Source organism: Temnothorax nylanderi, unplaced genomic scaffold (assembly GCF_030848795.1).
Source record: "Temnothorax nylanderi isolate EJ_2023f unplaced genomic scaffold, tnyl_v1.0 TNYL_tig0045_pilon, whole genome shotgun sequence".
NCBI lineage: Eukaryota > Metazoa > Arthropoda > Insecta > Hymenoptera > Formicidae > Temnothorax > Temnothorax nylanderi.
The window spans coordinates 335,377-357,348 of NW_027249107.1; the positions used below are offsets into that span (position 1 = coordinate 335,377).

At 33.2% G+C, this 21,972-nt stretch overlaps 2 protein-coding genes across 3 annotated transcripts; both read left to right on the plus strand.

Annotated features, from left to right (window-relative positions):
• Positions 1-912: 912 nt before the first annotated feature.
• LOC139771874 (uncharacterized) lies at positions 913-6,158 on the plus strand. Its single transcript, XM_071705011.1, has 2 exons — positions 913-3,928; positions 4,131-6,158. The coding sequence occupies exons 1-2, from the start codon at positions 1,943-1,945 to the stop codon at positions 5,052-5,054; spliced, it is 2,910 nt and encodes a 969-aa protein (XP_071561112.1). The 5' UTR covers positions 913-1,942; the 3' UTR covers positions 5,055-6,158.
• An 826-nt stretch (positions 6,159-6,984) lies between these two features.
• LOC139771875 (vesicular glutamate transporter 1-like) lies at positions 6,985-21,417 on the plus strand. 2 transcript variants are annotated; one of them, XM_071705012.1, is made up of 9 exons: positions 6,985-7,089; positions 9,541-9,677; positions 9,895-10,118; positions 10,399-10,715; positions 11,106-11,280; positions 11,710-12,011; positions 12,172-12,552; positions 12,637-12,846; positions 13,159-21,417. In XM_071705012.1, the coding sequence occupies exons 2-9, from the start codon at positions 9,604-9,606 to the stop codon at positions 13,408-13,410; spliced, it is 1,935 nt and encodes a 644-aa protein (XP_071561113.1). In that variant the 5' UTR covers positions 6,985-7,089; positions 9,541-9,603; the 3' UTR covers positions 13,411-21,417. The 2 variants fall into 2 exon arrangements, with proteins under 2 accessions (XP_071561113.1, XP_071561114.1); XM_071705013.1 differs by having other exon boundaries at positions 9,898-10,118.
• The last annotated feature ends 555 nt before the right edge of the window (positions 21,418-21,972 follow it).

Below are 21,972 nucleotides of genomic sequence, written 5' to 3' on the forward strand. Positions count from 1 at the left end.
TTAGGTAGTTTAACTGAAAGCAGTACACAATAAATTGTCTCGTATAATTGCGTTGCCCGTAATGCCCGTAGCGCCAGTATAATTGCACATTTATAAGCGTATTTACAAGCCGGTATTATTGCATGGTATTAATAAATATGAAATACCTCCCCCGCTTATTACGCAAGAAAGAACGTTAGTCATATTTTCATAAATGTAGAACCATGAATATAGGAAAACCATTTAATTAATTGATTTAGTCTTTACTGAACCCATCTTCAAGGAGAAAAGTAGTAATGACGTGCAATTCTAGGTTGTATGTACATACATACGTTTTTAAATATCGGAATGTTTATTCAAAGACTAATACATAGATCGTTTCATACGCACAAAATTGTTACATAATTTTTACATACATTTTAATCGTGCTCTTTTGTTTATTGTCTCTTTTTCCTTTTCTTTCTAATTAATTTTATCATGACAGAGAATCAATTGTACACGTCATTTAGCAATGAGCAGGCATTATCGGTAATAAAAGAAACGTTATGTACATTTTTTTATCTCTTAAATTATTTAATTTATACTTACTAAATAGTTAATAGGTACAGCAAAATATAAAATGCAATATTTTATCTGTGCGTAAATATTTTAAGAAATTTTATGCTTGCTACATATACATATAAAATAAGTAATAAGTACAATTTTTTTACATTGCAAAAAATATAGCTGTCTTTTTCATAATGTCCCGTTCATATTTTAGACAAATCTGTGTGATTGTGCGAGCCAAGACATAGTATTCGATCTAGAGAAATATGGCTCCTATATCGACAAGATTCGAGCATTCTTTGTGCCTAGTCTGGAATACAGAGTCCGTTCTTTGTTGGAAGAGTTCGTGTATAGCACAAATTCTCGATGGGCTAAGCAGTTTCCATGTTTCAAGAAATTCATCGACGTAATAGTTATGTGGAAGGATCCTCTGAACAGAGTCGCCGAATATGATGTCGGTACGATGGAAGAAATGATGAGAAATATCATCAAACGCATGATAAAGGACGATCTGATCACCTGCTTTCTGGATTCTGTCATTGTGCATCATAGATTGAATAAAGTTTGCCGCGAGCTAGACACGTTGGGCATCGAGGACAATATTTTAAGAAGCTTCAACGTGTGGAATTTTGTCAATGAACGAGACTTTTTGCTGGATTGCAATTGCTTCACGTATGTTACGTTGTTGAGAGAGATTTTTTACCAAAAATTTAAAACAGAATATGCCAAGTATCGGCGATTGAATGATCATTTATTTAACTGACAAGTCCTAGCTTTGATGAAAGATTATAATTTCTTTATTAAATGTTTATCGCGGATGCTTTAGTTCTTTATCAGTTTAGATGAAATAAAATTATGTCTAATTCTATTCAATAGGGGCTTTAACCCGGTACCCTGCAATTCACAAGGATCAATCAAGTATAAAAAGGCAGTCAAGCCTTTACCAAAATTAACAAAAAACGTTTATGACAGAAGTACTGAGCGACCAACAACGTCAAAATATCGAGAACATCGACGGATTCTTGATCGAAATCAAAATTGTCTTCAACGAAGAGGAGATACTTCGAATCATTATTCTACATGCGTTGCAACTGGATCGCAAAATAATAGCATTAATAAAATAAATAAATCTTTTAATGAGAAACCTTGCAATACCAAATTAAAAAAGATACGGAACGGTTTGAAATTAAAGATAATTGTTCATAAGGTATATCTAAAAGACTATAAATGTCCGACATTTTCGAGCTTTAATGTCACTCGCTTACCTTTGCCTTGCAAACCGAGCAATTTAGTTAAACGAATTTTCGAAGCTGATCCATCCTTAACCGAATCTTGCTTGATAGTGATAAAACAAAAGTTCGAAAGCAGCATATACAATGTTTGCTCGTGTCTCAACAGCGTTCTCGAAAAATTAAATATGAAGCTGACAAAAATGTTATGTCTCAATTGTGAAATATATCCTGGATATATTAGTTTCAAGTTAAAAGCTAGCAATATCAAAAAATGTTTCTTTGTCGCGAGAGTACCGATTTGTCAGAATGTCCGTAAAAGTACGATTCAACAAGATTACTCTATTTTGTCCTCTAAAGCAAATTCAAATTCAAGTACTGAAATTAACGAATCCAAATGTTTCGATCAATATGAAGACAATGGTGTGAATTTTAATGATACACTTGAGCGTGTCGATGATGAAACTGAAAAGTTCGACACACGCTGTTCACAATTGGATCAAAGCTTCATAAAAGATGAAATGGCGATAGATATGTTGCAAAACGAAACAGAAAATAGCAATGAGAAAAAGATTACATCCATTACTGAAAATGTTTCGAAATATGTTCAAAACCTTGCGAACTCCTCTTGTAATAATTCTTGCAAAGATATTATCGAAGAAATATCTAACATGACGTTGTGCGTTGATAATTCTGAAGAAAGAAATGGAGAATATTATAAAGTTTTGAGTTCAACAGAAATCAATTGTGAGGACGATGTGGAAAAATGTAAAAAACGAATTCTCGAGTCGAGTAATTCTATTACAAAGACTGACACGTCCATACAATTAGTAAACAATGGAAATTGCATGTGTTTATCGCATGAAAACTTTATCGAAACAAACGATGAAATTGAAAACATTTTTAGTAACAAAGATTTGGACAGTTTCTCACAGACTACAGACACCAACGAACACAATTGGATTTGTTCATCGAATAACAAATCGAATCTAGAAAATGAAGTTTGTAATATTAACACGTGCAGTATTACGTCATTCGTACAAAATTCCGAGTATGACAAACAATTAGTAGAATTAAATTATAATCATTTCTCAAACAATAATTTTGATGCGATCGATGAACGCTTTGATACGCAAGAAAATGATAAGTCATTAAATTCGACAAAAGTGGAAATTGGATGTAACTCGTGTTCTTGTCAACCCGATAATTTTATGGACATCACAGTCATTGATGATATTTCTAAAGAAAATATTGTTTATGCTTTTGAAACATCTCAGGGTAATTTTGATGCAGTGAAAGCTCGAAGTACGAGCTGTTCCAAGACGGTACAGACATCACCTAGAAACAACAATTTGTTAACGATTTCCGTTCAAGAGCCTAGATCTAGATCAATGATATTATCGGAAGGAATTAATGTGGATACATGTTATTCACGAACAGTTTGGTTGACATCTGACGATGATAAAAATATATCCACTGAAACAAGCGATAAATGCAATGAAATAGCTAATCTTTCTACTCGTGCTTTAATTATTTCTAAGAAAGAAAATAAAGTTCTTCCTAATACAAATAAGGAAATTTTCGATGTGAAAGATGGAGCGCAAAATTTTATTACATCGCCGAAAAGATTTTCCACATCGAAGGGAAGATTCCGATCCAACGAAGACTCAAGAAGTTCCGGTATCTCGACAGGAGAGAGAGAATGTCTACGCGTGGGAAATCACTCGACGTGTGCGACATCCAATGCATCGCTATACTATCGGTCGTTCGTAACGACAAGTGAATTCACGATGAACAATAAACAAGATGAATTCCAAAAATCTAATAAATCGAAAAAACTGTCGAAGCTTCGCGGACGCGGATACGTAAAGTCACGGAACGGTATTCGTAACGTAACTTCGACAACGATCAAACACAGGACAACGTCTCGCAGATATCTAAATGATTATCCTACGGAAATGCGACCGCAAACGATACTCGCGATGACAAAGTTTCGCAATTCCGTCGACAAGTCTGTCGACAGAATAAAGCGTACGATTCGCGCAAAGCTGGGAAGGATATTGTTTAACAATAAAATAAATAATAACAAAAAAATAATCAAAACTTTTTGGAGAAATGAAGAATCTTCTGAAGATACTAGATGGAAGAAAACAAATGGCAAACGTATGAGACAGGTATACTTCTTGTTAAATGTATTTTATTTACATATTATAACATTGAAAATTTAATTCTTTTAGTTTCTTTAGCTTCCTTAATATTTAAGTTTAAGATTGTTTAATTGTTTCCATTACCGGCTTCGAAAATTAAAAATCTATCTAGGTTCCTCATTTATAATTTTCAAAGTGGGTTTTTCTTCAATTTACCTATTTTCTATAGGGTTACAGCATAACTTCGTGCTCGACTTGTGACTGCTGCGGACAAGGCTATACCATATCTTCTCGCGAATCTTCGAATGTGATTTTATCAATCCGTAGAACAAAGAGAAAGAGAAGAAGTGCAGAAAATATAGAGTTTCGCGACCATAAATTGACTGATGGTAGTAAGGCTTTGTTAAGCTTTCGCTCGATCAAAACTTCTCCATGTTCTTATGATTTGCTAACTTCTACAACCGAAGATATGGAAAAGCAGCAATTAAATAAAAACAATCGATATGATAGAAAGAAAAAAATTAGAAACGTTATAAACTACAATAGAAACTCCCATCGATGCGACTTGAAACATTCTGGAACAAGTATAACGATTTCTTCACAATCGACCAAAGTATCTTTCACGTGTAAACGGCAAGAAGAGATATGTGATAATAAGCGCATCTGTAAGAGAGTGCATAATCAAGACCAACGTGAAAATGAGCAAGTACGGCATGAATATGGACAATATGGGAATAAAAACAAATATCGAGGTGTATATGTCGGTAGTAATGAATCTTTAAAAACATCATTATCACACTCTTGGGGAGGAAATGCCAGAAATGTACATCAACAATTTAATAGTATATCGGAAGTAAGAAATGTAAAGAGATTTGCATCTTCAAGGAAGAATCGACAAATATTTGAGAAAGATGTGTCCGATCGTTCCGATGATAGTCTACAATCCAATGATAGTCTACGCAAGAAACATATCTTTGCGATTTTAACCGATGCCTATAACGATTACATGGATGATCTCGACCTAGACTTCAAGTTGAGATTGTTGAGATATGTGGAACTTTGCAAGAGTGTCAAACGTTCGTTGATGAAAACATTACGACCGGACGACATTTATGAAATTAGCACGGCATCGGTACTTGATAGCGATTTGTGAGAGAGTTTGATTTATTGTAATGTTGATAATCTCTCATCGATATCGTCGCAAAACATTGTGAAATAATATCGTTAATATGTCGCGTAATGATATTTTCAATGTTGATAGCATATACTTTAGCCAACGTCAAAGTTATTAAAATTCCGTTTGTTTCACGTCCCTTTCTATGAATTTCTTTTTATAAAAATAGGAAATAATAATAATAGTTTTTTGAAATATTAAATGTACTTAAAATGCACTAATGTATACGCTAAAACAAAAATATTATGTAATGATTACAAAATATCAAAAACTATCCAGTGCTGACTTTACGGCAAAACTATTTTGTATGACTTATATCTTAAAAGTGATAATACTGGCACGTATGGTACACAAATACATTATTCAAGAGCTTAAATAAAGATCATTTTGTATCATTGCGATTATTTTGTAAATTTTACAAAAGATTGAATGAAATAAGATAAGACTAGATTAAATGCGTTTCTCTCTCTCTCTCTCTCTCTCTCTCTCTCACTCACTCACTCACTCACTCACTCACTCACTCACTTATAGAAGCTGTAAATAAAAATCGACTTGGATGTTCTTATCGCATAAAGAGATACAAAAGCATTCATTTTTTTGTTAGAATAACCTGTACGAGAGAGAGAGAGAGAGAGAGTTTGTTGGCAAATCAATTCCCCTTTATGGATTAAGCTGTATTCCCGCAAGCGTTCGTTGGCACGTCAGGATGATAGTGAAATCCGAGTTATTTAGGGCGTCCGACTTCGAAGAGAAGATAAAGTATTGTACGAACCATTGAGAACAGCAGCATCCATCCCTCCAGGCAGATCGATATTTCCTGGCAACCGGAAAGGGTGTCTACCCCCCGATCGCTCTCTGTTTGTAACAATGCAAGCTGGCTACCGAATCTAAAGAAGGATTTTTCGATATAATCATTTTTTAATCCTTGGCATTCACATCCTAGAAAATTTTATTAAAGATAACTGAAATTTTAGATATCGCAAAACCACTTATCTCAATTTTAGGTACTTAAACAGATCTAAAGTCAATGTTTACGCAGGCAAAATTTGGAAAGTTTCCGTCATTTATCTCAATCTATTAAGATATGATTATTGACTTTAACGGAGAATTATCGCTATTTTAAATTCTAAAGATTTATTTGCATGATGATTTGGGATGACACAATGAATCAAATACAGAATAAGGAGTGTATTGTAAAAACTCAAATTTTATTATATACATAATTGTATCTCAAATCTTTAACTGATGAAAAAATTATCTTTAATTGTTTGTAACTCGAAAATTTAACGACGAACTTGAATCTATATACTGATCAAAGAATCTAAGATTATAAAAAAATATATATAGATTTTCAGAATGTTAATTTTAATACAGTTAGGTTTAAATATCATCTTTCTAATTTTCTAAACTTGAAAAAATTCCTTGAGTAAACATGCCTTGAGTTTTTAAAATGAATAACAAAATTTATTGATAATAAAAATGTGATAACTGTATAAGAACTTGTTCTCATCTCCCCGTATTAAAAAATCTATTAGAAAAATAGATCCGACTAATCGCTCTACTCAGTTGTCAGTTTCTCAGAAAGTTTGAATTGCGCGACTGCCTAAATAACGCAGCGAAATCTCAACATACCGATAATGTTATCCGGTTAATAAATCAACCTTAACGCCATTACTTTTTTTCCATGCGTGCCGTTTTGTTGTTGCAAAATTTTCGGCCGGGGTGCACAGGAAGCTCCGCCTGGAGTCGATCTAAAGGGGGTTGTGACCGCTGGTGATTGGCTAGTGATATCGATGCGTCGTTCCTGACGATCCAATCGCATCGCTGCGTCGAGACGCGCTGACGCCGTGGCCAGAAGTCAACTTCGTTGCCGCCGCCGCCGCCGCCGCCGCCGCCGCCGCCGCCGTCGACGACGACGACGACGACGTCAGGCGACGTCGACGACGTTCTCCGTCGCGTACCCCGCGCTACCGTTACCCACTCCGCTCGTAATTGTATCTGGACTTAATTATTGGTGAGTCCCGCGAATTTTCTTAATTGTTTCCGATATTCGCCGTTTGTTTAAATTTTGTTTAAGTATAAACAATATCGAATTATTCCATTTTGCTTGCAAACGAAATCGGAGATAATCCTTTTGTGCAACCCTGTGTCTTTGCGGGACAGAACAAAATTTGGAAATTTCTACTAAATGGTGATGAGATCATTTACTAGTGATGAAGACAATTGTGAGATTTCGATATTAGTGAAGTGATAATGTTACTCTCTCTCATTTAATATCAAAAGCAAAGATTTGCATTTAAATTTTTTAAATTTAATTCTTATCCACAAATTTCTAGATTGGATTGGAATCGAGGAAAAGATTCTATGAAATACTGTGATTAAATAGAATCAAGAAAAGTGGTGACAAAATCATTTATTTCCCGTTCGGTCATTTTCCACTGATTACGTTTGCTCCAGCTGGAAATCTCTTATTTCAGAAATTCGGCACTAACGATAAATCGTAAAGTGGTGATTTTGTTTGTGAATTTCTAGAGCGATTCAAGTAGTACACGGAAAATATCTAATTTTTGCGTTCTCTTTTGTGAAATTATTAGAGCAGTCAGCGAAGCATTCCAATAGTGCCAATTGTGATCTTCAGATATGTGAAATCTGCAGTGCGATAATTGGTCTGGCCGTCGATATTATAATACTTCTGATGCTTTCTATACTCTCATAATGAATTCATTTAGACTTGGTTTGCACGAGTGCCCAAGGCTCTGAGATGTCGGCGCTCGTTTGCTCCATTCTTACATTGATTAGCTGTAAATTAAATTTCTATTTTAATTAAAATTCTCTTTGAATATATCGCGCCAGATTCTTCCTCTGTTAACGTCCTTTATTATTTATTCATGAAAATGAGTATATTTTTCTTATTGTATGTTCCCAATGTCATTTATTTTATTACTTTATTTTATCACTTTGTTCTTTATGTTTCAGAAAAAGAAACATAATACCAGAGAATATTAATTGCACTGTTAAGCGTGTAAAATATATTCTGTCGTCATTCATACAATTTTGATCCAATGATGCTTGTCATTAAAGAAATTGTATATTAATTCTTTTTCTTTTTCAACAAACAATGTGTCTGTTAAAATATTATCTAAATTCATATTTTACATTTCTCAAATATATCATTATACATATATAGATATTAATAGCAAAAAATAAACGGGGCGCGAAGTCACGACGTAGAGCATGAGAGTGCCGAATGTCGCTCAATGTCCATTAAGTTGAGTCAGCGTGTCCCATATACTCATCATTCCACCCTAATTCGTTAACACGTACTGTGCATTTTGGTGCCTTTTATCTGTCACGTGCCATTTTAATATCCGAGAGCCATTGTCCTCCGATGCGCCTCTTTACGATCGGCGCAGCACCCCCGTAACGATTTTTGCAGGCTGCACGCTCCATCATGCAATGACGAAGATTATAATCTCTACGACGAGACTATTACAGTCGTACAGTGAAAATACAATACAAAACAACGCGAGCGCCAAAAGAATACTTAATTTTCAATGTAAGCTAGTGAGAAACTATAATTTAAATAAGAAAATATATTGAAGTGTTAAGCACAAAAGTTAAAATAAGATGTATGCAATGTGTGTGTGTGTGTGTGTGTGTGTGTGTGTGATACTATTTGCAAATATAATAAAGTTTATTTGCACCTTATGAAAAATACGAAAACTATTTCTAGCCCTAAGCACTTATATAATTGTATATTCAAAGTTTACGTATGAAAATTTCAAACATCTTGCAACTAATTTAATTTAATGCTAATTTTGTAGTTTGAAGTACAAGTCAATTCGCTAAAATCCGCGTTTATTATACCTTCCTTCACACACACACACACACACACACACTGTATCTTAATTAAGAATAGATTCGATTAAAATTTTCTGGTTTAACCCAGATGCGTCTCCGACAAACTTTAAGTAAAAAATATGACCTGAGTGTACGATCGGTGAAACGTTTCTTCTCACAGTTTTCTACCCTCCGAAGATGCTCCCTCGAGAGTTCGGGGATTAGGGGTGGAGAGACTACCACTCCAAATAAACACTCCTACCCGGATTCCCCCTGTGCCCGTTCTATAGACTCTATATATTCTACATAGATATAGCAGATCTTTCTGAAAGAAGCTGTAAATGGCCGAAATGCCGCAGCAAAACGATAGCTATTTCTAAATGTGTATTAAAAACGTATAAATTACTTATAAAATTTTTAATTCCAATATTAATTTTAGAAAATATCTTTAAAAATGTATGTTTAATATTAACATTTAAATTATCTTCTGCTTCACGATTGCGTTTAACATGTTTTATTTGGAAAATTATTATGTAATATATGAACTTGTTATATATATTTTATATACTCTGGTTTTCATATAAAATAGCTTAATTGTATTAGATTTGTTATTATTATACTATAGGGGCTGCCAAATAACACCACGGGCGATCGTATAAAATCACGAAGCAACCCCAATAATTGAAAAATGTCCGGATTCGCAGCGGCGGGTCTCGTAGCCTTCGACTCCTTCAAGACGAAAGCGTCACAGAAATTATCCGGGTAACATATTGCATACATTTATATAATAACGTATTTAATATTTATAAAACTATAAATATTTACATATAATATTCTTTTTTGTTTGTATCATTATGTCATGAATGTGACTTTAATTAAAGAAACTGATTATTTCAAGAGAGTGATGAAAGTAGTTGAGAAATTTACTATTCGAATGTGAGAAGATAATTTATTAAAAGGACACCAACTCTCTCTGTAGTAGATTCAAAAAAAATACCGGCGGTTACGAAGAGTTCGAAGCTTCGTGCGAGAATAGCAAAGACAACAAGGGATTTGAGGATGAAAGAGGATACAGCACGCAGCCTTCATTCGAGTCACTTCCGGAGCCGGAGAGACCACCATTGCGGCATATCGATACTTATTGCATGCCAGAATGTCCATGTCTTTCCAAGAGATACACCCTTGCAACGCTAGCTTGTATAGGTAAGAATGGATAGTAAGATAATAAATTAGAAGACAATTTTCAGATTATTCCAACTTTATGTTAATTGTTTGCTATTCTATTTCATGTCCTATTATTATAAAAAAAATTTATCTTTTATAACAAATTTAAACTTTTTAAAATAAGTATAACTGTAGATAATCTTTCACCATGATTTTGCGAAATAGAAGAAAATATTTTATTATCATATAATATATAAATAAAGGTAAAATTTTTATATATATTTTATTGTTTTAACTAATCTAATTAATATTCTTCTAGGATTCATTATTTCGTTCGGTATGAGATGTAACATGGGCATGGCCAAGCTCGTCATGAAAAACAGTACGGAAGGGGAAAATAACACTGTCAAGTTCAACTGGACGGTCGGCATGGAAAGCGCCCTTGATTCGTCATTCTTCTGGGGTTACCTCGTAACGCAAGTACCCGGTGGTTTCTTCGCGTCATTATACCCTGCTAACAAGATATTCGGCACAGCCATCGCGATATCTTCCTTTTTGAATTTGCTGGTACCCGGTGCGCTGAAGGTAGACCCTATCGTTGACATGGGTGTGCAAGTGTTGAAAGGACTGGTTGAGGTAAGTACCTGATGAAAAATTGAACAAAAATAAGGGATAAAGTTTGAATATTTATATGTATATATGTATGTATATATGTAAAAAGTATTTATCCATGAAGAATTTAATTTTTGTATACGATTCTCTCAGCTATAATATATCTAGCTGACAATATATCTAGCTTGAAACTTCATTCTCCAGTTAATATGTTAAACTTTGTTTAATTAAACAAAAACTGCTTTATTGCAATTAAGCTTAAAATGAGATGTAATAATTAATAAAATTAAAATTATGAGATTAAACGACGTTACTGACAATGGGATAAATAAAAGGTTATACGAAGAAATTTTACTTTATCCATAATATTCTAATCATTTGGTTGCAATAATAATCGGTTTTTATTTTTTGCAGGGTGTTACGTATCCAGCCTGTCATGGTATTTGGAAATATTGGGCACCGCCTCTAGAGAGATCGCGTTTGGCCACATTAGCATTTTGTGGATCGTACGCCGCAATGGTGATAGGTATGCCGCTTTCTGGATACCTGAGTTCCTGGTTTGGCTGGACGGCATCGTTTTACTTCTACGGTAAAGAGATCTCCCGCCGCGTGTTCTCAATCTCAAACATATACATATAGAGAAAGGAATATTTTGTGCTGTTGTAACAATAAATTACTATAATATCTACTAAATTTATTTATTTATAATAAACTGTTTTACTATAGTAACAATAAATCGAATCTTGTTTGTTGCAACAGCAAAATACAATTGCTAGAATCAGGCTATTCTGTTTTAGAAGCAAACGCATTTTTCTCCAGAACAAATTTGCTCATCAAAATCGTCAATACAGATTTTATGGAAAAATTATGTTCTAATGATTATAACGACAAAGTTTAATTGTTTTCACATGGAATATGTAGTAGCAACGGCAGCAAAATTACTTTACTCCGTACAACAACAACAACAACAAAAGAAAATATTGTGTTAGTAGATGGAATTTTTAACGATGAATCGTAGGTGTCTGCGGTTTGATTTGGTATGGTTTCTGGTTGTGGTTGACCTTCGAAAAGCCGTCGAAACATCCCTGTATCTCAGCTCGCGAGTTACGTTACATCGAGGATTCGCTCGGACAAGGACAAGGACAAGGGCAACAAGCACCTGTGCCCACACTAGCGACGACTCCCTGGCGCAAGTTTCTCACCTCGATGCCCGTATACGCCATCATTGTCGCTAATTTCTGTAGATCGTGGAACTTTTATCTTCTGGTACTCTTCCAACCACGTTTCATGCACGAGTCTTTTGGCATGCCGCTTGTCGAGGTAAATAATATTAATAATCTCTCGATAAAACAATGATAAGTAAAACGTTTTATTTTAATATATCACGTCATTGTATAAAAATTAAAAGTGATACGGTACTTTACGATCTAAATGTAAGTATGAAATGTATAAAATACTTTTTATCTCAACATTTTGACAGACCGGAGTCATTGGGTCGCTTCCACACTTGCTGATGACGATGATCGTACCTTGCGGCGGTTTGCTGGCGGATCACCTCCGTAAACGTGGTATCATGACAACGACAAATGTGAGGAAGCTTTTCAACTGTGGTGGTTTCGGTATGGAAGCGCTCTTTTTCCTAGTGGTGGCCCATGCGACGACATCCAAGAACGGAACCGCTGCTACGGTCGCTCTCGCGATTGGCGTCGCGTGCAGTGGTTTCGCCATCTCTGGTTTCAATGTCAATCATCTGGATATCGCACCAAGATACGCCAGTATCTTAATGGGCATGTCTAACGGGATTGGCACCATCGCTGGTCTATTGGTTCCTTTCTTCGTGGATAATATCACGGAAAAGAAGGTATGACGAAGATTATACTTCTTCGATCACGAATTTAACAGTGCACAACTTAAGATTAGTATAAATTTAAAAAATTCTGTGCAGGACCCACACAGCTGGCGGAATGTTTTCATCATAGCTGCATGTGTACACATTTTCGGAGTGACGTTCTATGGGATTTTCTGCTCCGGTGAGTTGCAACCTTGGGCCGATCCCACTTTGGAAGAACAAAAGAGCTGGAATCCCATGGATGAATTCGGCCAGACCAAACCGCCCGTTCCACCACCGCCGAGAACTATGCAATCCGAATTCATAGTAAGTGCTCAAATTATTAATAATTATTTATCATAAATATCATAATAATCAGCTTTATCGCAGAATCATCGCGTTCAAATCATCGCGCATTTAATCCTTAAATAAACATCAAAATTGTTACACACATATACTTGCAAATTGTTATACTTTTATATTTTTAAATACAAACATTATTGGCGGAATATAATGCAAGATATATCTAATAGTCTACTTAAATTTGAAAATTTATATATATTCTTATGAAATAAGTGTATTTTTATTATATCTTTTTGCAATAAGAATGAGATTGAAAGAATAACCATATCTTTCCAGAAACAACCGTCCCGGGACGGAACTGTCACTGACGACTGGAATACTTACGAGCAGTCACCAGCTGAAAATCATCTGTACGCCCGACAGGACAGTAAAGGCCCCGTGATAAACTACGGCTCGACAGAGACCAACAGGAACAATCCATTTCACTCAACAAATCCATTCGCCACGGACGTTAACGCGTCTTTCGTACAACCACCGGCAACGGATGACTACACGCATGACATCGTGCAGAATCAGCAGTGGAACTGAAAATGGTCCATCACTGGATAGAATAATTGGATACGAGAAAAGCAGACTGCTTTCCCGAGGTTGTAGATCATTCGTATCGTTACTATCGTTAGCTGTCAATCCTATGCTATCCCGGCTCTTCAGACATGCCGCATCTTCATTAATAAAACTCGCGGAATTGAGGCTAGTAAAGATCAAATTTGAGTTGCGCAAATAATTTTATTCCTCTTGTGAAAGGATAAAGTCATTAAAATTATTTATTTTTCTCTTTAAAGAAAATTAATTTTAAGAAAAATTAATGGCAATTTAATCTTATTCTAAATAATATTAAATTAATCTTCAAATTTAATTTTATAAAATTTCGAAAAAAAACCGTAAAATATTATACGTTGCATATAACTTAATAAATTAGAAATTGTTCTTTATGTTAACAGAATAGTTTATCACTAATTGAATATGTGTAATTGTGGCATGTCTGAGGCCGTATGTAAATAAGATTTCAAAAAACAACCATATTTTGAATTTTAAGAATCAATACAGATGACCAAATGTTGAAAATACATTTCTAAATGTATTTTCACGTTTAAAATCCTTGGTAAATATCAAAAGAAGGAAAGAAGATACAATTTTTCTGTTGAGCGTAATACCTAAGAGTGCAGAGAATGGCGCTGTGAATAGCCACGCGAATAAGTCAAAATTATAATACAAGCGGAATCTCGCTAGGCTTTTTAAATTAGCGAGATCGATCGACAGATGAACCGCTATTTATTAATGTTATTTTGTCACAGATACGCGCATTCATATTGCTGCTTGCAGCAATGTGTGATAAATGATGGAAAGTGGGTGCACATGCATTACGTTATTTAAAAAACGACAATAAGTCACTTGCTGCAAACGTGCCTAAAATGAGTCTAAAGATCGTTTTTCTGGTTTAAAAAATTCAACCGGGAAAACTTTCTATCTCTATTCCTCATTTGTCTTCGAGTGTACTCTTACTCTTGAAAGTAAAAAAGAAACAGTCGAAACCACAGAAACCAGAAACCTTGAAAATGCATTTTATGTATAATAATATATAATTAGCCGCGTTTGAATTTATATTTTTTAAACATTTAGAGACTGAAGTGTATTATTAAGTCAAGATTTGCAAAAATTGCAACACAACAATCGACTGTTTCAACTCTATTTGAGATATTAAAAAAAGGATATTCCCTTAATTTATAAAAAGAAAGCTTAATCAATTAGAAGTTTAATCAATAGCCCTAAGAAATTCTTCAACTTTATAAATGTTTTTGAAATGTTTATATTAGGATATATCACATTATACACATTTAATATTGGCAATATTAATTTCTTCTATAAAAAAAAAGTATCGCAAGATGCCACTTATCAGCGACGAGATCCAGATATGTCCTAAAAGACAATAATTCAAACCTTCGCGAGACAATAATTCTCTCCGTGGACAATAATTAACGGCGAGGTTTGAGAAAATGGTAATCGTGAGAGATCTCGGTGCGCGCAACATAGCTCAATCGCTGAAACTTTTAGGTATTCCCAATTCCCCGTGACGTGACGTGTTTAATTATTTACGCGAAATAATAGAAACATAGCAATAAAGGAGGAAAGTTACGCGAATCAATATAACAAATGACGTAAATCGTTTGTCGAAAGTGAAGTTACACACAAAGACATGCGACATCTTTACGCACAGTCAGATATAGTACAATTCGATCCATGATAACGATGATATTATTCATACAGCGTAGATATTCGGAAAATTTTTAAATATCCATTAGATATGTATTTAAATTGAAACACTCATTTCTCTAAATATTTCTTAAACTTTCTGACATATATAGTATATATTATAATTTGAAAATTGGATAAAACTGAGAAAAAAGAGTTACAAGATCAAATGTGGTACACTAGTAAAGATTAAGAAGTCTGGACGAATTAATTCGACATCGAAGAAATATACCTATAAATATTCGCAAAAATATCTCTATGTTATATAGATGTCATGTAAGTAAAGTTAATGAATATAAAAATCGCAAAGAAACAGAAAAGAAAGATCAAGCACAGCTATTAATCAATTTTTCATTGACATCTATTAGAAGCAAAGTACGAATTATTCAGAAGATAGCAAAAAGAAATAATCATAAATCGGCGCATTCTCGTTCGCGTCAAATTGAATTCTTTAAATGCAAATTTTTGCGTGAATTTCCATAATATCCGAGACAAATCCAAAACATTCGCGTAACGGCTTAACTTGAAACGTATGAAAGTATTCGTAAGAAAGTGATAACGAAATGAAAGTACTGTTATAAAATATGATAGTTATTAAGTAGACAAATCATGAAAGTGAATATACAGAGATCAAAATAAGATTGAGATATATAATTAGGGAAAAAAGCAGTATATATTATACATTGTCTGGATGTATTTCGTATACATATGCAATCTGCATACATCTTTTATTGTATACATATAAATATATATGTACGTTCATGATCGCGCATGTGCGCGGTCAAAGATAAAACGGGACACATACAAGGAAACACAGTAAAAAGCATGCGACATGTTGCGTCGGATTTTTCAGGCAAGTGGTACTGAAAATATTAGACTCTCGAACTGGTTAATTTCGATTAGTTTCATTTTTTATACTTGGGTATAAAAAAGAGTATTAGTAACAGATGTAATTAGTGCACGAAACAATATTCATTGAAAAATTGAAACTATTTCTTTAGAAAAATGTCGAAACATAAATATACTTGAAAAATAAATTTAAACTGATTAAGAAAAAAGGTCATTTGCAATTGCAAAATATGGAAAGATGTATTTTATTCTAATCTTCATGAATCTAATTCATGAATTAAGGCCATTGCACGTAACAAAGTTTTAGTCATAATCGTAAGGCCGTAAGAAAATAGACCAATCACAGTCGATTATTCTCCTTGAGCTCGAAGAATAATCGAGTGTGATTGGTCTATTTTCTTCCGGCTTTACGATTATGACTAAAACTTTGTTACGTGCAATGGCCTTTAGATTTAGAAATTCTAATCTTCACAAATAGAAATCATTTTATATTTACAATATAAAAATGAACGAACCCGAAATTAACCGATTCGGTCGTCTAGTAATAAAACTAATCTAATATGGATATAAATAAGAATATATGACACAATATTTAGCTAATGGCAACGTCGTGATACAAGCGTCATTGAATGCCGTTGAACGCCCTGTACGTGTGTGGGCCGATGAATCGAATAATTTAGATTTTCGGGTTATAGCCAAGGGAGATCCACAAAATTAGTCAATTTATGCGAGACCTTTTTAAAAATATAGATACCGATATAATCCATATATACATATATGTCGACATATATCGTATCGGCAACTATCGTCTCGCATTCTTCGTCGACACATAAGATTATATGTATATTACATATGTCGTATATTATTTGTTATTACGTTCTATATTAATATAAATATAAATAATTTATATATATATTAGTTAGGCATGTGGCTGTATATTATAATTGCATTAATGATAATAATACGTGTGATGATCGATATATTTGAGAATGCTCGATTGATGCAATTTACTTATTAAAAATGTTAAGGTATAAAGACGCGCTTAAAGGTATTTTATCGGGCGCTTTACTGTGCGACAATAATACTTAAATGAAAGCCTGATGCACATGTTATAACAAAGCACCAGATTTAGAGTTAAATTATTTGTTTGCTAGTTGCGCGATTTTATTATTATGCATGCATTGGGGTGTTTGAGAATTAGCACATCTGGTGAACGAGTTTTAATATCTTTTTTAAACAAAAGCTGATTTACTTTTTCGTAACATATTTATAGATAACATAATTTTATATATATATATATATATATAACATAATTATTAATAATTATAATCGAATAAGAATTATGATAAATGTTGAGATATCAATAACTTTTGAGATATGGACAATTAAAAGAAAGGGAATTGTCCTCTTCAGAGATACAAATTTATAACAAATTTTAATAATAAAATAAATTCTTGTTTTAATAAATTTTTTATGTGAGCAATGTATCTTTTTCCGATAAACATTATACACGTGTTTAGATCAACAAGATTCTAGTAGCTAGTATTAACAAGTAAACGATTAATTAAAAAGCAATTCTAGCCAATTCTAGTCAAAGAAAAATGTGGAAAAGGAAAAAGTCATTTTAGGTTTTGATAGGGAACATCGCCCCGTTCACTGCGTGTACGCGACTATTACCAAACACCCCCGTATACGCAACGGTAATAATCTCACTTCGTAACATCAATGACAATGCAAGACAGGATAATAACCAGTCACGATTAGAACGCTCGTATTAATGATGACATCTAATGACGATGCCGCATTGCCGCAACGCGCATTTTTTTCGCGTGGTGCATCAACCGCGAGCGCTATATTTTAAAAAAGACACACGATGATAGAAAGTCGGAAACACTTGCAACACACTTGAAATTAATGATATGCACGCGATAACTGTCATCTAACTGTTGTGTGTGCCGCCTGCGTCACTGCCGCGCCGAGAGAAACGATTCGTTGTCAGACTAATGTTGGGAAAAGAGCGGATCTGAAACCTAGGCAGCATCGCGGCAGCGGCAATTTACTTACAAATAAAAAAGTGAGGTACTTTCTCTCAACGTTGTCACATACGAAATAATATATTATTATTTTTTGTACAAGATATACTATTAGAAGAAGATATAAGAAACGAGAGAGATAAAATGCAAACATTCACAATTATAATTAAAAAAGAATTTTATTTATTTCCAACTTTGTGAAATTTTCTGAAATTACATATCTTACTATATGCACTATATATATTCTTGAACGCTTATCGTATATATATTTAAACTAATTGAAATATTTAAATCATTAATTGTTTGTTTTATTCTTTCACTTGTATATTTTTTGCTTTTTACTTTTCCTATTTCTTTTAATCTATCACCTATCAGTAATATTATATTTATTTATTTCTTTTTCTCATATCTTTTATTTTTAAATTTTATATCTCCGCTTGTAATATCGTGACTATAATAGTATGTGAAAAATAATATTACATTAAGAGTAACTGTATAAACATATATTTATCATTATGTATCGCAGTAGTGACTGGCCTAACGTTATCCATGACTTCATTCGCTAAACCAGGAAAAGTTTCTGGACTTGAGATATTTATAAATCATAATTATTACGAAAAAAAACCTAAAATAAGTTCTAATGCTGTTCGAACAATAATATTGATACTAATACTTACATATATACATATATATATATATATATATACACATATATAGCTTCAGTAATAACTTATGACAATAAATAAACGAAACACGGGGTGGGCCGATGCCAAGATGCAAACTAGAATCTACTCGGCAAATTCAATAATATGTATAATGTATATGAAATATATACCTTGCGAAAACGATCGTTGTTATTGCGAAATCGTTGCTTATGTCAAATGGATTAGCATAGCTTTATTTTCGGCACACCCTGTACCACTTTGTAACGATTAGCTTTATGCTTTTTCGGGTGCTCCACGGAATATAGAAATGGGAAGCACACGAGAATGTGATGAAAGTATAACGAGTCATCCAAGAATGTATTGCATTAAAATGTTTCCATATATTTTTGTGAAGAATATGCTGAACATTTTATCGTTTCACGAAAAACATACGCAAATTAAGACAAGACAGATTGTATTATACAGATACAATCTATTATAATACAATAGTTATCAAAAATTCTTTATGAGGTAGACGTTCGTGAAACGATTAAAATAACACGTACTGAGTTGCAAAGATAACAGATACCGTAAATTTCATATCATATCTTTCTCCGATTCAGAATGATAAGGATAATGTGTGACTCGTAGGCAAGTAATAGGATTTTTCAGTCTGAAAAGGAGATTAGATCTCTTGAGCAATTTTTAATATATTTTTGGTGGGATAATTATATATAAGGCAGACAATACTATATTCAATATTTTATTACCATTTAAACGCAATATTATAATTTGTGAAAGATTCTGTGTTATTAAATCAAATTAAGTATCAAGTTTTGTGACTGGAATTTATAATAATCACAAAAAGGTGAGACATTATATTTATCAGTCTGGAGGAAGGCACAAGCATTCGACAATTTACGGTATGGAACCATCTCTATACTTACACACACACACACACACACACAGACTATACCTCCACGTGTATGTATATATCTTACCTAATATGTACAGTGCTGTACAATGCACATACTGGCATTCATAATTCGTCGCTATTTGTACATCCTCTGGAATGTAATTAAATAATATTTATTTACGTATTTCGATTAAATCTGTTTACAAAAGTGTATCAATTATTATATTGACAATAACGATAAAAGTTTGTGAAAGAATGAAAGTAATATATTGTAAGTACAATAAATAGGCAAAGTTTTAGATATATTGTAAACGATGAGAAATTCTCAAGATACATTACATAAAGTTACAATAACCGAGAATATTAATAGTCATGTATTAAATTCTTTGTTTAAATATTAACTGAATATAGTTAGTGAAATTTCAATATTTATTTCATACATTGTTGTTAAGAAAAAGAAGAAGAGATGTCCATAATAAATATTCTATTACTTAACGTTATTTGTTGGATATTTTATGACGAGAATTTCACATCGAGAACAGGAAATATTAATTGATAAGAGTGTTATATATTAAATTTTTGATGGCTTGATATAACAAGGATCAAGTGTAGATTAGCATTTAACTCTTTCTCATTGTTAACACTTTTATTTGTGGAATTCAAAACTTGTAGTTATTTAATGTGCTCCAGTGATAATGCGAAGAGACTGTTTTGTGTCACGCGCAATGTTTGATCTTTCAGAAAAATAGTTCTCACTCTGTTAACGAATTATTGCATTGTAATACAATTCCTACTATTGGACGAAACAAAGTGAGTTAAAATGAGAATAATAACTTTGTACAATTTATACAAAGTTCTCCGTTCAATTGTTATGATTCTCAACGCATTTTACGCGCCAACAAATGCCGTATTTGCAGTGGCAGATTTTCAATGGTAGAGTTTTACTTTCGTTAAATATTTAATTATTGTGAGGCAAAGTTGCTTTTTCATATTTTATGTCAACTGTCGTTTTTCAGTATGTCTCGCTGGTTGAGAAATACTGCGTTGAAACTTAACAGACAATAATACGATGTTAGTTATACATACATGATATACAGATTTGTTAAGAATATTATAATTAGGATTACGTGTGAATCAGAAGAATCTGCTCTTCCGTGCTGTGTAAACACGAGTTTGGCGTTAGTAATAGTGCGCACACGATCATGATTCACGTCTTCGTGTTCAGAATTCTCCGAAGCAGGTCCTTGTAAGTATCAATTAAAGTTAACAGAAATTTCATCAATTCTCTCCTTTTCTAATTTTAATTTTAAGAAACGCCTGACAGAATTGATTAAATATCAATTGATTTTAATTAATATTTATGCAAATGGTACATAACAAAGTTAGTTGTTTAGAGAGATAAAACTGTACGAAACATCACAGTTTTCTTTTCATTGTGAATTAGAGAAAAAAAAGAGATTAATTAATTTTGTTTGAAAAAGACATTGACTCTACTATTGACGTTTGTCATCGATGTTTATCCATCGTTTATCTATTGTAATAAATCTCGTTCTTTTCATAATTGGAAATGATTAGATATTTCGGAAATGTTTCGAATAATCTTCAAAGCAGGATGGTATGTCTGCGGGACGATGCGAATACATAAAAAATATATTTTAATCGTTTACGTTAGTAAGCCTCTACTCTATACCATACGTGTAGCCGCATTGCATATTAGAGATTATTGTTACACACGCCGATACAATCTGGTTTGTTACTGATTATTGCGACGTTAATTATCATGTAAAATATGTATGTAACATTGTAATTTTCAGTGTATTATGTAATTAAAAAATGAGAGATACTCTGGCGGCTATTGACAATAAATCGTAAGCCGATCTTTTCAAAACTCGTTCCTTCTCGATCATTGAGTAAATTCATGCTAGAAATACAGGTATAATAAATGCAACGATTATTGTAAAATTTATTTATATATTTATTTTATATTTCTCGATACATATACTCTGCGTCTTTCGAGGAAAACGATCGGTATATGAATACATAATCGCAATCATAAAAAAGAAAGAATGCAGAATGAGGACGCTGCGGATAAAAACTGACATCCTTGTTGAAACAAATCTCATTGATAATTATTTATCCTTGCTGAGCCTTGGGATAGCTATTAAGCATAGCACAGACATGCCCTCGTTCACATTTACCGCTATCATGAAAATTGCTCGTCACCTGTTGCGTTAACTGATAATATTTACATATCATACATACAGGTGCGTGGTGCGTTGTGCGTGGTGCGTGTGTACAATACCGGTATCGTCGATAATATTCCTTGAAAATTACCCTGAGGCATTATGTAAATATATTGTATATTGTACAATATAGCAAACGTGGCTTCCTAAGAGCA